The sequence below is a fragment of the Hemiscyllium ocellatum genome, chromosome 22, assembly GCF_020745735.1.
Source record: "Hemiscyllium ocellatum isolate sHemOce1 chromosome 22, sHemOce1.pat.X.cur, whole genome shotgun sequence".
Classification (NCBI taxonomy): Eukaryota; Metazoa; Chordata; class Chondrichthyes; order Orectolobiformes; family Hemiscylliidae; genus Hemiscyllium; species Hemiscyllium ocellatum.
In genome coordinates, this window is record NC_083422.1 from 18,260,986 (window position 1) to 18,279,602 (window position 18,617).

The 18,617-nt window shown below is 43.8% G+C and overlaps 1 protein-coding gene across 3 annotated transcripts in view; it reads right to left on the minus strand.

Annotated features, from left to right (window-relative positions):
* The window catches only part of plce1 (phospholipase C, epsilon 1), a 324,372-nt gene that overhangs the window by 28,932 nt on the left and 276,823 nt on the right, over positions 1–18,617 (minus strand). For 2 of the 3 annotated variants that reach the window (XM_060841907.1, XM_060841910.1), the window contains exons 20-25: positions 14,189–14,337; positions 12,886–13,003; positions 10,901–11,014; positions 5,213–5,509; positions 1,785–1,945; positions 418–679 (exon numbers count right to left, since the gene is read on the minus strand). In XM_060841907.1, the coding sequence (XP_060697890.1) occupies positions 418–679; positions 1,785–1,945; positions 5,213–5,509; positions 10,901–11,014; positions 12,886–13,003; positions 14,189–14,337 (1,101 nt within the window). The remainder of the gene's footprint in view (positions 1–417; positions 680–1,784; positions 1,946–5,212; positions 5,510–10,900; positions 11,015–12,885; positions 13,004–14,188; positions 14,338–18,617) is intronic. The other variant, XM_060841909.1, reaches the window with a different exon arrangement.

Here is an 18,617-nt window from a genome sequence, read left to right on the forward strand (position 1 = left end):
TCTCCTAACTTCTAGAGTCATAGTCAATGTCATACAGCACAGAAACCGATCCTTCGGTCCAACCAGAACATAATCCCAAACTAAACTAGGCCCACCTGCCTGCTCCTGGCCCATATCCCTCCAAACCTTTCCTTTTCTCAACTTCTTAGTTTATCTCACACTCCTTTGAAGTTTGCGAAAATAGTTACAATCTGTTTTGCAAAAGAACAAGAGTGATAGCAAGAAAATACAATAAAATAAAATTGATTCCAGTATCACTTGTTTCAAACTAACTTTCACATTGTATCATTTCCTTGAGTGTAAAATTCTCAATTATTCACATCTGTTTTGATCACCATCCGACATTCAGCACGCTCTCAGCCCAACCATACATCTCAAGGTAGAAGGAGGAATTAAGTCAGTGAAAATGGTTATTACCTCTTTTAAGGGCTTTTAATTGCACCACTCTTTGAGCTGTTACAGTGGAGCTGTTATTCTCCACCACCACAAAACGTAGGAAAACAAGGTCTTCAAAGTAAATGTGGAAGAAGAACTGCTCATTCCACATGGGGTTCAGGGTGTTGCGATGAATGGGCTTGGTGCGAAAGTGACAACTGTCCTGTGGCATACCGAGTACGTCAATTTCAATGCATGGACTCCCTGACGTGTTGCTGGGACAAACATACTGTCCAGAAATGATCTAGGATTGTTTTAACATGAGAATCAGTCAGCTTCAGTATTAAAATCTCTTTCAACAATAGGTATGGTTACAAGGTGACTCAAATCATCACAAGATTGAAGTAATAAATGGAACTTCCAGTCATCAACAACAACTTGCCACATTTAGCACATTTTCCATGGTTTAAAAAAAAAGCCTAATTCACAGGAGCATTATCACACAAGGACTGACACTGAACAAAGGGAAGGGATATAAGGACAGGTGATTAAACGCTTGGTCAAAGCAATAGATTTCAATCAATATCTTAAAGAGGACAGCATTGGAGAGGAGATGTTTCCAGAATTTAGGGCTGAACATGGCAGTTACCAACAGTGGGGTGAAAGTACAAGGAGATGCCCTAGAGATTGGAGTTTGGAGCAATGTAGAGTAGTAGAAGGACTGTCGCATTGGTTACAGAGATATACAGTGCACAAGTTAAATGAGCCCGACCCTCAGCTTCAAAGCACATTATGCAGGAGTAGGGTGATTATATTTGTTCAAAAATTCAACCAAATGATCATTTTAGATCCCAGTATTGTTTACAGTTGTCAATTTGTTTTTTCTTGAAGGGAAATATAAAATGGCCATTAAAAGAGCAGCTAACAGTAAAGCACAGAAAAACTAGAGACTATTCACTTAATGGCTAACCTTCATCATCAAATAACTACTTAATCTCAAATGGGACATGGAGTGAGATTATCTGAATTAAACAAAAAAGGCCCCAAAATGCAGAGTTATCCAATGCAGATTTAATCAACAAAAGAGATATATAATGACAGAGTCTGTTGTGCTGGTTATATTCCATACCCAATAAATAGCTGAAAAATGTGTTGCTGGAAAAGCACAGCAGGTCAGGCAGCATCAAAGGAGCAGGAGAATCGATGTTTTGGGCATAAGCCTTTCTTCAGGAATAAAGGGTTTCCTTTGATGCTGCCTGACCTGCTGCGCTTTTCCAGCAACACATTTTTCAGCTCTGATCTCCAGCATCTGCAGTCCTCACTTTCTCCTGGTTGATTTTATACCCAGTAAATAGGTCTACTCTTGCCTCGATAGCTGAAAGCAACAACAGACAACTTTCTGCACTTACAGTTAGAGAATATAAGGATGGACTCATGTTCTCTATTCGTTCCAGTGGAGAGAACTGATTGTGCATTCGACAGCTTTTGTCCCATAAGACTGGCGACTTTAAGACATAACCACATCCGCCATTGGCTTCAAACATGGCTGCATTCAGATGTATTGGGAGATCTAAGGAAAATAAGAGACAATGTCATAATCTCAAAGATTTTCATAGTATTTTGTGGCTGAACCACTTTAGATGAGATGACCTGTGGTATTATCACTGGAATTTTAATTCAGAGCTCCAGGTAATGTTCTGGGAACCCCAGGTTCGAATCCCGCTATGGTGGATGCTGGAATATGAAATCAATAAAAATTTAGAATTTTTAAAATTCATTCATGGGCTGTAAGCATCAGTGGTTTGAGTATCAGTTAGTGTCCAGTGTCAATGACATTGACTTTGGTCTGGAGTCACATGTAGACTAGATGTAAGGATGGCAGTTTCCTTCCCTAAAGGACATCTGAAGAACCAGATGGGTTTTTCCAACAATCGACAACAGATTTGTGATGATCATTAGACTCTTATTTCCAGATGATTGTTGAATTTAAACTCCACCATCTGCCATATGTGATTAAAACTAGGTCCTCAATACATTACCAGGGTCTCTGGATTAATAGTCTCGCAATAACACCACTGGGTCATTGCCTATCCATGAGTTAAAAATCTAATGATGAACATTATCAATTATTGGGGAAAAAAACATTTCGGAGTAAAATGTCCTTTAGGGGAGGAAATTCTAGCCTTGCCTGGTCTAGCCTACATGGGACTCCAGACCCACAGCAATGTAGCTGATTTTTAATTGTCCTCTGGGCAATTGGGAAAGGGCAATAAATGTTGGCTTGTCCTCCCATTGTTTTTTTTTAAAAACTGGGGTGGTCCATCGCTTTCAAAGCATCGCCCCAGAAAAATCTACAGCTTCCTTTCATTTGTGTAATTGGTGGATTTGATCCGTTTTTATTTAATGTTCGATGATCAAATGAAACCTATCAGAGTAATGCACTCAAATTAGGAGGAAGTGAGTTCAATAATATTTATGTTCATATCAATCATTTAGAAACTGATTACTGAGGAAACAAGAACAACTCCGAGATCCTAGTCAATAAAACCAGTCTATAATTATTTTGTGATACAACTTGTCATTACTCACCACATTTTATCTTTGTTGATTAGCTCACGAATGGAACTTATGCTTTGATCATGAAGTGGTGGTTTTCAGCAAAACTTTCTATTAGACGTTGCCCTTGAAAAAAGTTTTCTTCACGTCATATTTCAACTCCAAAAGCACAGAATTGCTTGTTTATTGTAAACTTATGGAAAGTGTGACTTAAAGAGCCACTCAGCCTGATTGTGGCTGCAATTTCACTGGTAATTACTTCAAAGTGGATTGTTACATTTATTGCAGATATTGCCAGTGATTGCAAAGCTTCAGTGACCTTTGTCTAACTAAACTGCAACAAAGTCTGCATTAACCGAGCATTAAGAGTCAAAAAGGAGAAGAGACGGTTAACTACAGAATCAGTACACCACTGAAGACAAAGAATGGAAGCGCTGAATTCTCAGTCCATTGCCAAATGTGCTTATCATCTACACAAAGCAGGGAGATTTTGCTACTCCCCCTACAAGTAGGATGCAAGATGTATGACACACAAATAGAAATTGCTGGAAAAGCTCAGCAAGTCTGGCAGCAGCTGTGGAGAGAAATCAGAGTTAAATGAAGCTTGTCTGAATGCTGAGCTGCCTGGAGTGTCAAATCCGGAGATGTTATTCCAGCAATAATTTGGAGGAATATGTTCCAGAGAGTCTCCAAACAATGACCTCTGGGATGCTTTCTGGTCATCCTGGAGATATGCTACACTTCATGGGCAAATGTCTTTGATATCGACTAGACTTAAAGAAAGGCTTTGGAACGAATATTGAGAACGCAATGTGAGCCACTCCATTGGAAGTAAAATGGGATGACAGAATCTGCAAAGTCAGAACCAGAGCGACAGCAAATAGAGACTCTAAAGTACGACAGGATTACTCCTTCAATATATACAGAGTGGAGGCCAGTTACACATTTATCACCTTATTTCCATGTCATTTTAAATACTAACTTCTGAATACCCTTCAGTTTCAACTTCAGCCGAATAGGCCATGTGACAAGCTTGTGAATCTAACCACAAGCTCTGGGCTGGGAGAGGTAGGTAGATTTGAGCCCAGTGCAGTCTCCCTGTATGACTGGCAGGGCAATCAGCACAACTGTTGCTCGAGATTTGTGGCATCACTCAATGCAATTTTTTTCAGAAGCAACATCACTGAGAGAAAAACAAAAGGAAGAGTGACCATGTGGAAGAAACAGCCTGTAATTTGTTAACAGAAAGCAATCAGAGATAGTGAGCAACCAAGTGCCCAACAGCATGACATAGCAGTAACAAGGGCTGTTCTCATAGAAAGGGGCGTCTAGCTCTTTGCACTGACTGCTCCTCATTGGGGTCTGCCTGACTGGTTCTGGTGATCCGGCTCCACTTTGTGCTCCAGAACTGCAGCAACCCATCCTCCTCCCAGGCCTCTTGCAGTACTGGCAGTGACCACTGGTGGTGCTGGAGAGCTGTTGGCCTCCAATTGCATGGTAGCTCTCTCAAGGTTGAAAATTAATCTGGCAGGACCCAGTAGCCATCAGACTGTCTGAATGGGGGCTAATTCTGTCAGGACTCCTGGAAGTGTCCATGACCACCTACCAACTGGAAGGTCCAGTAAATTCTGCCCAGTTTGTGTACAGAGAATGAACTAGTTACACTAAGTGACTAGCATCATACTCTGAGCTACATATATTTTGTCTAATGTGGAAGAAGGCAGCTGATGAACCAAACCAAACAAACCCTTGCCAAACCAAACAAAGTCTCATCCAATGTTAACTCAGCCAACCTTGGGAGGATTAAAGTAGTACACATGCTTGAAACAGATTCTGGTCAGATTACAAAGAAGTTACATTGTTATACTCCCAGGTCCCACCACAGTGCCTGCAGATACAGAGCAGTGTACACAACAGAGAAAAACACACTTCCAACCCATTTAAGGGGATGAGTGATATCATTAAACCAAAGTCAAAGTTCTGTGGTCGACCTGAATTTGTAACAAGTACTCAACCAACCTCTCCCTGCACAGAGCTTGTGGTTAGATTCACAAGGGTATCGCATACAACAGCATCTGGCTTACTCGACTGACACTGAAATTGAAGGGAATTCAGATGTTCAAATTTAGAATGACCTGTAAATAAAATGATAAATGGCAGTTTTCCTTTGAACTAATGCTCTCAAATTATGTTTGGTCTTTACTTTTGCAGATGCAGCTCATGGAAGCGCCAGCAAACAAACCATGTTTATGAATGAGGGTTCGCAAATCTAGCCACTCACCATCTGTCTGATAATTGAGAGCAACCAACTGTATCCCGTGGAGCCAGAACATGAGAGGCGACGGATTGGAGGAGTCAATCCTAGTAGCAGCAGGGTATGTTCTGAGCAGCTGGCAGACCGTATGTTGGATTAATTCCTGGGAATAACGTCGGCAAAGCCGCTTGGCAGTGTTCTCATTCACCGATGAGATGTGATAACACTTGGGTGTCCTGATGATAGCACTGAGGGAGGTGGTTGGATTAAACGGAGGAGAAGATGGCTCTTCACAGTTCTTTCTCAGACCTTCAAAAGAGGTGGCTGCATAACAAAGAAAAAAAAATCATTTGATCACTCAAGGCTTCACACTTTCCCAAATACGATAAACAAGGTCCTGCATCCAATCCTAACAGGATGGCCATTTAAAATCAGTTTTCCTTCTGCGATTCAAGTTTACACTTATTATTTTAATTTAACAATACATGATCACTTCAATAAACACATTTCTTGATGAGTTGTATCAAGTTTTTTTTGGAGGGTTTTTCCTTGTGAGGTTCAATGAGATTACTGCACCAAACCAAACTCACCACATTAATTGTCTACCCTGCCCCTATGCTGTGTCTCACATCTAGTTTCCACCCAATCTTATTATCCACCATTCCTGGAACAACCCATCACTCAGTGGATATTTGCTGAAATCCCTTGCACCTGTGCCATCTTTGAAAGACCTAGATAAGTGTCGACAATCTGCCTTTGCTCCTCACTAGCAACAGAATGGCACTGAGCCAATATGGCCGACGCTGCCTTGTGCATGCAACCACGCTCTCTCACTCTTGTTTTACCACCACATCACACTTTGCCACTCCGTAGTTCCATCCTGTTTAAACACCCTCTGAGTGCTATCCTGTCCCCAGTGTGCGCTGGAGACCCGCAACTTATCACTGTCCAGTAAATGCCCACTGGATACCCACAGCTAGTCACTGTTCAATAGGTGTCAAGCAATCAGACAATTCCAAACATGAGCTTTTATTCATAGAACAATGAAAGGGAAGCGAAAGAGACTATCATATGATCACAATGCAAATTAGACTTGGGGATCATGACTAATGACTACTTTCCAGGCTATGATGGTTTGCTGCACCCATCTCCCATCTACTGGAACCAGGGGTCAGTCAGGTCCTACCTGCCTTGCAACATCCAATGTAGTGGAGTCTGTCATGGACAACTCCAGCTTCCCCCACTCCAACATCCATACTCTGCTCCCTGGATACCTGCTCCCTTCTCTCCAATTTGTAAATATCCAGCACACCATCCCATTGCCTACTTCAAGGGTGCAGAGCACAGTATGCCAAGATGATGCCACACATATTCCCTTGCCCCAGTAACCCACTAGGTAAGGCCCCTGGACTCTTAAACACACTGGGTACACGTGAGTGCTCCAGGATGTAGGAATGGTGACGCCCCTCCAGGAAGTGGGAACAGAATCACAGATCACCTGATCATGGATGGAATGGAACCTCTTCCTGGTGATGAATGCCACAGTGTTGTGATACTGCCCTGTCAGTGCCACGTGGGTACAGTCGCTGCCATCCTGTACCTGGGATGGTACGTTCCTGAATCTTCCTGCCCCATGCTGCAGCACTGACCCCATCCTCGGGAAATGAAATGAGCCGGTGTGATCTTGCCCGGATGGTATCGGTCATTGCCCTGACGTATTTGTGGGGGCACGACTGAGAGATCCCACACAGGTCACCCACCCCCTCCCCGGAAGGAGCCCATCAGAAAGAAATTCACCCTCGCAGCTGCCAGGTCTGCTCCAGCTCATCAGTGTCCCAGGCCACACACAGACTGCATTGGCACAGGGCCTTACTCATCTCTAGGAAACAGAGTTGGGGCTGGGACATCTCTGGGTGTCCTGTATATCCCACCCATCCTGAGGGGCCCTGCAGCTGGACCTCTCCCTGAGCTGGCTACTCCACATCCTCTGGGGGGCCCTGCTCCTCCTGATCCTACCTTCACCTCCTCAGGAAGGCAGCGACAGTGACCAACATCCCACCAGCAGCTGGATACAGCCTTCTCAGTGGAAATGGCTCACGGTGGGAACACTCTGCTCACGGTGGGAACACTCTGAGCGAAGGAGGTGCTCTGGTCTCAGACTGGTCCTTAGCGCCAGCCCCTCCAGATGAGGCTGCACATTCTCCTCCAGACAGTGAGACATGCAACCCTCCAATTCCCCGGGCCGTCTCCCCATCGGTCATCCAGCTCCAGCCACAGCGTGTGCACCAAAGGATCACACCAGCCGAGTGACCAACACCAAAGAGAGTCTGGCTGGTGTTCTCCTCCATCCCCAACATCCCATCCCAGACCCACACAAACTCTGAAACCTTTCCCTACCTTCAGTACATGGCATGGATAAACATACACTGGAGACAATGGAGTGATGATGTGTGCCTCCTAGAACACCCCAGGTAGCTGGGTGAATAATGGTTCCCCTTTGGCCAGCACAGGCCTATGGTAATGTCATTGTTGCTGACTCTGCAGCATGGGGATGCCCGGGCTCAATTTTCAGGCGCTAATGGCCCTTTGCAAATTGCCTTTGACCAGCATCTGACTCGAGGCACTCTCACTCTACAACATAGAGCATACAGCTGATGAAATGATTGCAATTTAATTGTAGGTGGGCTTTGCAAATGATTACTTCATGTAATTGTTGCTACAACGTCCTATCTTCCAGAAAATGTGGATCCTGGGCTTTTGTCACTCACCCCATCCCCTGTTCCAGCCGTTTTCTGGAAGCACTTCACCTCTAGAGAAGGGACAGTGATGGCTGGGGATGAAGCTCACAACGGACATTGTTAGCAGTGGGCTACACCTAGCCACCCAAAGTCTCCATCTTGCCCATGACCTTGATTGACCCTGCCAGCCTATTTGAACTCCATTTGGAGATCCCAGCACATCAAATCGCATCTCCAGCTTTCTGCCCCTGAACCCTGGCATTCCAATGTAATGATGCCATCCTGCATACCCTTATGGAGGTGATGGTGGGAATCACAGTCAACAATGCCCACACCCCCTTCCCCGCCACCTGTCACACTCCACAATTCTATATCACACATAAATTATTCATTTTTGAGTGTCCCTCCATCACTGTCCCTAGTCCCACTTCTACAGATGCCTGTTTTCTCCCCCAGCCTGGACTCCCCCACCTCTTCTGACAGTGAATCACCCCAGTATGAGCTCCCCAAGAATCCTCCTGAAAGATCACTGGACCCCAAGGGCTGTATTCACCCCAGACCTTTGAGAAGACCCCTGCCCACTGAACTTTCAGCTCCCTGCCTGATGATACACAATACTGCAGGACTGCTACAGCTGGCCCTACATAACTGCCCCCTCCCCAGTCTGTATTGGGCCAGAGCTCCCCAACATGAGAGCTCGAAGCAGCCGACTCTTCACAAAACCTGCGAACTGTGTGCCGATAATAGCCCAGTCTGACTGCAACAGGATCCTTTGACCAACAATGCCTGCCCCCTTGACTGGATTGAGAACTAGCCCACTTCAGTTTCTAACATGGCCATTTGGTTGAAGACACATGTAGTGCATTTGCCCCACAGGCAGCGGTCACAGTCTGTAGGTGTTAAACTGGCTTCTCGGTGTGCCACACGACAAGAGAATCCTCCTCCCCCACACCATCACCACCACAACCTTAGATAGTTCCTCACTGACAAGTGGCCTGTATGTGCGGTTTTGTAACAGAGCTCCTCAAAGCAGCAGAAATGATACCTTTGATTCTGCAACACGCTGACAGGGATGGCACAGCAACATAAGGCATGGATGCTGCTGCGTTTACAGGTGGGCACTAAGTGAGCGAGCATTAAGGCGGCAAGTGAGCAGCCCTGAGATGGAGCCTGGTCCAATCCATGAGCTGGGTGCCAGCCCTTTCTAACTAGCAGCCTTTCAATGCTAGTTACCGATGCACTTTCAGTACACATGTATTTCCTAAGCAGCCTGCAAGTGTATCAGAGGGGTACATGATGCTTGCAAGAGTTTAGAAGACGCTAGGTGCCAGTGACTGTAAACGGTGCGCTGGTGCCTACAGATCATGCCCCGAATTGTAGTTTGTTTGTGGGCAACACAAGGAGTAAGAGGTGGGCTGAATTTGAGCCGGCACTTGCTCTGACTTCTGTCTTCTCAACATCTACCTTGTTTGGCAGTTTGGTCATGTTGGAGGCTGAACATTATTGAGGAGGGTTGTGCACCATTAAAACTTGCTAAATATCTTGTTAATCTTCATCAGTTGGCAACTTGTTGCTGCTGAGTGGGAATCTCACCATGACAAGTGTGAAACACATACAAGATTAGATTACTTACAGTGTGGAAACAGGCCCTTCGGGGCAACAAATCCACACCCGACCCGCCGAAGCGCAACCCACCCATTCCCCTACATTTACCCCTTTATCTAATACTACGGGCAATTTAGCATGGCCAATTCACCTGACCCGCACATCTTTGGACTGTGGGAGGAAACCGGAGCATCTGGAGGAAACCCACGCAGACACAGGGAGAATGTGCAAACTCCACACAGTCAGTCGCCTGAGTCGGGAATTGAGCCCGGGTCTCTGGCGCTGTGAGGCAGCAGTGCTAACCACTGTGCCGCCGTGCCGCCCACAAGATGGTGCAAGTTGCTCCTGACATTGAAACTGACCATTCCAAATTCTCATTCAATTCTACCACATCTTGCCATGCCCATGTCACTCAGGCCCCTCTAAGATTCTATGCTTAGCTACCTGTATAAAACCCATTGCTGATGTTCAACCCTAACTGGCTTGGAAAAGAAACCATTACGTTCTCTACTGGGCTCATCTCATACATTTGCTGATAATTTGGCAAAATCAGAGTTTCAATATTTTCTGCCTGAACTTAGAGATCAAAGGGAATGTAGTATTCAACTGTTCAGCATCTAACATTGTGTGTTAATTGATTATTCTCTGATCTGTAGGATATAAGTTAGACCTGAATGTGCTTATTGAGAAAGAAGCAGTGAAACAAACATTACAAAAATGCAAGTGTAGACCTTTTAAAAGCATTGTGAAGCAAACTGTTCAGACATAGAAACTGATGTGCCACTTCCTCATGTCTTTGAAGCACAAAGCCTTAGAATAGACAAGACTCCTATTGTTTCATCTTCCTTGACAGGCAAAAGGAAAATATGCAACCTATTCAGTTTACTGCAAAATTGGTATGTCCCTTTTAAACTCCTTCTCTTGATTTCAAACTCTGTGGTGTAAAACTGCTAAGTCTATATTTCTATGGCAAAGCAGGTCAGTGAGGGTACCTGACAAAGCAGCACAGAAGATCACACAGGGATAGCTGCTGCTGAAGAGTCTCAGTTACTGAAACTCTCAACCTTCCTGAAACAGCGATTAGTTGCTGCTTAGATGCTTGGGAATAATAATGTTTATCATCAGAGGGCATCATTTGTCAACCAGCACCCGAGCTGCTGTTACTGGATAAGCTGCACGTCAACAGCCAGATCCTTTAGGTTTTAACGGGAATTTCCTGCGAGCTTCAGAGAATTCTGGATTTGTAGTAATGATTTTATAAAATGACAATTCATAGACATACGCACTTTAAGTGGAATCAGATTGTTGTGAATCAATTATTTTGTGACTTGACCCAAGTTTGTTGTGGGAAACACTGACCTAACCCACTTACCTCTTCCAGATGCCTTAATTGATGTCATTGACTCCCCAGGGCTCATTCTATTTGACTTCCTGTTGGGTTTCACTTTGCCTCTGCTTGATCCTGCTGCATTTAATGTCGAAAGGCCTGTTCCCATTTTAAAAAAAACAAAGGGTCATCATTGAAGGGTTCACATTTTTCCAACAGTTAAGTTTTTGATGATATTTTAAGCTCCTTGCAGCTTTGCCCTGTAGCTGAATGGAAATGTTGTTTTTTGCCAGGATTCTTTATGTGACTATTTTGTCAGTGACTGGCACAGGAAAATGGACGAAGGCAGCAGAATCTATTCATGTTCATCCTAGTGTAGGTGCAGCCTTCCATTTTATTTCTCCATCTTGGTGACTTAGTCATATTGATAACATTCATCAGATGTGACTGACATAAACAGTGACACTAAAGCCCCAGTAATATGCTGTTAAAGATGGTTAGGTTTTATGGAGGAAAGCACTTACTCAAATTGACAGCAGTCTGAAGGTTTTTCAAACAGATCTCAGGCAGGTACGACTCACCCTCACCCTCACCTCCTTCCACCTATCGTATTCCCAGCACCTCTCCCCCAAATTCCCTCCCTCCTACCTTTTATCTCAGCCCGTTGGCACACCAGCCTCATTCCTGAAGAAGGGCTTACGCCCGAAATGTCGATTCTCCTGCTCCTTGGATGCTGCCTAGCCTGCTGTGTTTTTCCAGCACCACATTTTTCAACTCTGGTAATAATGTTAACTAATTAGTGACAGGATAACTACATCCTGACGATGAGCGGGAAGAAGGCCACTCAGCTCCCAATTCAATAAGACCACAGCTGATCAGACTGTAACCTCAAATTCATGTTCCCACCTATCCCCCAAAGCCTTTCACCACCTGGCTCAGCAAGAATCTATTCACCTCTGACCTGACTGATTCCATTGCAATAGCATTTTTAGGGGGGAGTTCCAAAAACTTTCTTAGAAAGAAAAAACATCACCCCACTTCTAGGTGACCCCTTTCTTTTAAAAAAAAGATTGACCCCTAATTCGAGACCCTACCTTCTAAATTCCCGCCCCTGTCTTCTAAAAATAAAGGTCCTGACAGTCACTGCTGACAAACTGTAAGTACATAAGGCGAGTGAGGTGCTAGGGTGCTGGCAGGGCAGGGTGCCAGATCAATACAATGGCTGGCGGGGAAGGCAACAGGAGGCTACGGTAATTAGGGTGCCAGCTGGAAAAAGGTGAAGTTACCACATTGGAAGGGGTAAGATGCCAAGTAAATGAGATGCCAGTTGGAGTGGAGGGAGGGTAACAACTGGAGAGGGGGTACAGTGCCAGCTGGATAGGATGCAAGGGGGCAAGGGTGCCACGTGTCTGGTTCAGCATCTTACACAATATCCTTGAGGAGTTCAAAATGTCCACAAAATCAATGCACCAGGAGCTCAGAACCATCTGTGTGCACACGGAGTCCAGATAGGCCTGTGTGCGGAGACCTAATGACATGCGGATGTTCTTGGGAACTGACAGATCGGGATATAGTAACAAGGAAGAATATGATTGTCTCTTACTGCAAGTACAGCTTGGGAATGATATTTATCAAACATTTCAGTTTATTTCTTTTAGATTCATAAGGATCTAATGAAGACGAAGATTTTGCTCAGAAATAATCATTATTAACAATCAACTCTATTTTGGGCCAACTGGGGATATGTTCTGCTCTAATACCTCTACAGCCCAGGAACAGGCCTTTCGGCCTTCCGAGGGGCCGAATGTGTTCCAATGTGCTCAGCCTCCTACACGTTGCAGCTTTCATACTCCTGCTGTTTCAGACACTGAACAACAGACCTTCCTGATCAGAATTCAAGAGACTCACACTCTTATATTCACTTCTTCTTCATTCCATGCACATAAAGGTGATGTTGGTCAATAAAACCATCAATGGCGAGTGTTACATGACAGACAAAGATATACAAGGATTCGCTTACTGACGGGTACCTGTGAACTTGATGGCCTGGCAGTAGATGATCAAATCTGAGAGTTCGGGTGCTATCTGTCTGCTCTCCTTTTTGTTTTGGGGCAGGTAGAACTCTTCACCCAACTCCATGTCATAAACCTGGGAATTAAGTAAACAGCAATTAAACTATGGCCCACCGAGCACCACCTCATGTATGGAAGCAATGTTTCCTTTCAATATTTAGACACATTAATTCCCCCAATAAGTAACTGGAAGACTTGCATTTATGTAACCCCTTTCATAACTCCCAAGTAACCCAAGATGCTTTACAGCCCATTAAGTATGTTTGAAGTACAGTGACTTCAGCAACAGTTAAATTGTGCTTAGTGAGAACAGCAATAAAATAACCAGACCACATTTTAAAAAAAAAGGACATTAGTTGAGAGTTAAATATTGGTCAGGACAACAGGTAAGCATCAAACAATACCATAAGTTGTAAGTCTACCTGTGAGAGTTGACCAACCATGGTTTTAAATTTCATTGATCATTCAAAGATATAAGGGTAGATGTCAATGGCAGTATCCTGTACATCGGCTGAAAAACTAAAGACAATTCTGCAGCAGCTGTTGGCAGGGTGGGGTGGGACATGAGGTGTGCTGGGGAGGTTTAGTCCCAGTCGGCAACGGTCCTGATCATTGTTGGCCCGTCTGACTCCAGTGAAGGAAGACCCAAATTATTCAGGTAGGGGACAGGCTGGGCAGTGCCCTCACACTGCTGCTCATTCCAAGGCTGGTGGCTTGCACTGGCCAGCCTCACAATTAGCCTCTGGGCAGGAAGGTGGTCCCACCTAAATTCCCCCTCGCCCAACCACAGGGCCACTCTACAGGTGTGAAGCTACCTCTGGGGTGGAGGACCTCTGTCAGTGCAGCTCTCCTTCAGTGCCACACTGCATGCCAATCTCAATTACATGCACAAGTCTCTGGAATGGGAGGTTCAGTGTGAGGGTTCTTACCAACTGACATCAAATGCATTCATGCAACATCCCTCTATATGCTGTTTGTCCATTTAAAACAAATGGTTGAGTTTAAAAAACACAATGTCATATAGAGGCATTGAGTACTTTCTGTTATCAGCACTTCCTAGCCATCAGCCTATTCCTATGCCAATTTCCTGCCCTCCATTTACTTCAAGCCCCATTAAATCCCAGCAGTGCCCAGCAACTCCTGACCTGTGCTGTGCTTAGGTCCTTACACTGCAATGCAGTTGCTATCCTCAGCAGGAGAAAAACAAAGCATTGTTTTAACATGTGACTTAATGCAGAAATGGAAAAGTGCAGCTTCTCACAATGAATCTTTTTTGCTTTGTCTTTTCCTTGCTGTGTAACATTGGATCAGTCGATATTTTTTTGATTCTCCGTGGAGTTTCTTCTGAATATTCAAAGTGATATTTATCACTCGACGGCTTGCTCTCAGGCCTGTCATCGAGAATGTTGTCTGGAAAGGAAGGAACAGACTCTCATGAGACAGTTTTATAACACTTCCAGAATGCTTGCCAAGCAGCAGATTCAGAGCTGAAAATGTGTTGCTGGAAAAGCGCAGCAGGTCAGGCAGCATCCAAGGAACAGGAGATTCGGCATTTCGGGCATAAGCCCTTCTTCAGGAATGGCTTCAGCCCATTCCTGAAGAAGGGCTTATGCCCGAAACGCCGAATTTCCTGTTCCTTGGATGCTGCCTGACCTGCTGCGCTTTTCCAGCAACACATTTTCAGCTCTGATCTCCAGCATCTGCAGACCTCACTTTCTCCTCCAAGCAGCAGATTCACTTTAGTAGGTTATGTAGCAAGAAGTAATGGTTCTGGAAGAGTTAATGTTGAAGATTACATTAGCTCCATCAACCTGATGATGGCTCACCATCCTCAAATGAAGAAACCGTTAGCTTTGCACAGGTCCTGACAGAAGCAAATGTGCCCCACCCTGCTCCTGATAGCTGTCATCATGTCTAATCATTTATGTTAACTGTATCTATTGTTATCATGTAATTAATTATATCTTGTTGCATAAGTCAAGTGCATTTGCCTTTTTGCCAAGGGGTGTGTTTATGGAATGTTACTGTATTGGAACAGTTAATTAGTAATTAGCAGGCAGCACAGTGGCTCAGTGGTTAGCACTGCTGCCTCACAGTGCCAGGGACCCAGGTTCGATTCCAGCCTCAGGCAACTGTCTGTGTGGAGTTTGCTCATTCTCCCAATGTCTGTGTGAGTTCCCTCCAGTTGCTCTAGTTTCCCCCCACAGTCCAAAAATGCTAAATTGCCCATGGTGTTAGGTGCATTAGTCAGAGGGAAATGGGTCTGGGTGGGTTACTCTTCAGTGGGTCGGTGGAAATGGTTGGGCCAAATGGCCTGTTTCCACACTGTAGCTGAATCTAATCTAATTGGTACTGTGTCTCATATTGAGTTAAGTTTCCCAACAGTTCAGTTATTCTAAATTTCTCTTTCTTTGTATTTTAACTATAGGGTTTAAATAAATTATATTTTGCTTAATGTTGAGTAGTTTGACCAGTCATTACACTTCTGGAACCAGCACCTCACATCCACCTTTAAAATAAGCAAAAATTAGAGTCTAGGCTAACATCTTAGAATGTTTTGAGGGGGTATGGTCTGGTTCATAACAGGGTGTCGATGGCGATGGAGCATGTATTGTTCACTAGCACAATACAGACCTTTACTGACCACTGCAGGGACTAGGATGCTTCAATGTCATCTTGATTGTAGTAAGTTTCCATTTCAATATGGAGGTTCCCACTAACTGTCAGTTTACATTTTTGCTGCAGTGCCCAATCAAGAAGCCGAGTTGTGTTTGTTTGAAACATGGAGAATTGCCCAAGGAAATGATAGTGTAGTTGTAATGTCTACTGGACTAGTGAACCAGGTTATTACTCCACGGGAATGGGTTCAAATCGCAACATTGCGGCTAGTGAGGTTTAAACGCAATTCATAAGTTTGAAGCCAATTTCTTATGGGTCTCTTGTGGCACAGTGGTAGCGTCCCTTGCTCTGAACTAGGAAGCCTGGGTTCAAGTCCCATCTGCTCCTAAGGTGTGTTATAGCATCTCTAAATGAGCAGATTAGAAAGTATCTACTATGGACTTTAATGATCCATCCACCACTATTCCTTTCAGAGCTGTGCTTACATAATAAACAGAAAGGAGGATTGGTAGAGTGATGGTAGTGTCCCTATTTCTAGGCCAGAAAGCAAACCTCTGAAGCAGGTGAGCCCATGTCCAAACAGGTCAATTGAAAGTATCTGGAAAGTAGGATTGGTGGCAGTGAACTAACCCAGCCACCTGCTAACATCCTCAGCCCAGTATGACAAATCGCTCCTGATCCCAAAACATGGAACAATCTTTGGGAGCTTATTCTTTGCAATAATCCCCAATTTACACACATTTAAATGGGACAGCTGTTCTCAGTCAGTGAATGGATGAGCAGGTTTGTTGACAACAGCTGTGCCATGTACATTTTGTGAAAACAACATTATTTAAAGAGAGTTACTGTTATTGGACTTTGCAATATTGTAATTATACCCAACAGAATCTGAAAAACATATTTTAATTTAAAATTAAAAGCAAACAATCTCCCATTTGAAGTGTCAGGTGGAGGGGCGGATGAGGTTGGAAGCTGAACGGGCTATTACTATACATTCCCATCTCATCCACAATTGATCCCATTTCTAGACAGCACATGGTACAGGGCAGAAGTGATAAGCCACTGCCATGTCTATCATTCAAACTATTTTGGCAAAAGGTACAATTGGCTCAAACCAGTACACAGGAAAATTCCTTTTTTAAAGCATAATTATGTTCAAACAATTTCATTCCCAGACAAAATCCATCACACATTTCCTATTTAGGTACAGAGTGAAGCAATGCATATAGGCTGTTCAAAACCACAGTAAAATTGTTAGGACATAGCAGCTGTCTCTATGCTCGGCAATACTTACTGTTAATCTCGCAATGTGCCAGAGTCAGCTTCCAAGTGTTAAGCAATATTAACCTTATCGCCCCATTTGTTTATATCATGCCTGCCACATAATGGCAATAAAATGGATTTCTTTTTCAAAAAGAAACCATTCCATACAGAACAGAAAGAATTGCTAAGATTTTGCAGTGAGGCTACTTTCACAATCTTCACTCCCTCTTCCCCTCAGGACGATGTGCTCTCAGTATCCCTCCTCCACTTGGCCTGTGTAAGTCTAGGGTAGCGAGTGCTGACAGTTCCATTGAAAGCTCAGTAACTTGAAATGCTACTTTTGATTCTCTTGCTGCTGATGCTGCCTAAACTATTGAGAGTGTTCAGTATTTTTCACTTCATGCTTCAGTTTTTCAGCATTCTCATTATTTTGCTGTTGTGAATGTGAGTTCACAACAGGACGTCACTGCCCAGTCCAACTGTAACTCACATACTGCCCACACACTGACACACATCAGGAAAAATAAATATACACTGTGCAGTTCCCACTGAAAGCAGAGCGTAGCACATAGTCTTGCATTTACCAGCCATCTGTACCTCCTTTACTCTGTAAAACCAAGCTTTTGTGTGCTCCTTTCTCAACCTGTTTTCTATAATGATTTGTGCACAACTACTCCAGACCTGTCTGCAACTACACTCTCTTTAGAATTATATCTTTTATATTACCTCCCTTTGCTTTTCCTACCAAAATGCAATCCTTTACACAACACTTTACTAAATTTCATCTGCCACACCTGGTTCACAAGCCTGTCTGTGATCTTTCGAAGTCTATCATTATCTTCCTCTTAGTTCATACAGCTTTTACATTTTGCGTCCTCTACACCTTCTGAAATTCTGCCCCGTGCACCCAAATTTAAGTAATTACTTGAGATCAAGGAAAGCTCTGAGCTTAGTATAGATTCCCGAGGAATCCCACTGCACATATTCCTCTGGTTCACCACTACACATTGTTTCCTGTCACTCAACTAACTTGATATCTAAACTCCTTCTGTCCATTTAATTCACTTTTTCTGGTAAGTATATTATGTGACACTTTATTAAATGCCTTTTCATGGTCCAAGTACACCACACCGAATCTTGCTATTACCTCAATAAAATATTCAGTCAAATATTTTGGTCCCTACCAAATCCTGACTGTGTTATCCTGTTTAGTCCACACTATCTAAATGATTATCAATGTGACCTTGAATATAATTTCTAAATGTTCACCCAATATTGCGATTAAAGTGACTGGCCTGAAAGCTGGAACCAATTTATTCCAAAGGTGATCATTTTTATACCTATATCACATTTCAAACTCCTGTTTCTGTTGGTGTTCAGCTTATTGGAGAAAGAAAGATGGCAGCTAGATGATCTTTCAAAAAAAATATATGGAACAAATTGAATGGTTTGCCTTTTTATCATTGGTTGTAGCTGCCAACTGTCCATTTGTAATTTGTAGCATCCAGTAAGAGGTGAGAAATGATCACAATGAACTCACCAACAGAAGAGAGAGGCAAATAACTCTCTGTGTGATTTGATGTCACAATATGACTTTGAATTCAAGACAGAATGGTCAAGGAGAAGTGCAGGAAAATCGATGTTTCAGGCAAAAGCCCTTCATCAGAAATAGAGGCAGGAAGCCTCCAAGGTGGAGAGATAAATGGGTGGTGGGTGGGACTGGGGAGAAGGTAGCAAAGAGTACAATAGGTGAATGGGGGTGGGGATGGAGGGGATAAGTCAGAGGGGAGGGTGGAGTGGATAGGTGG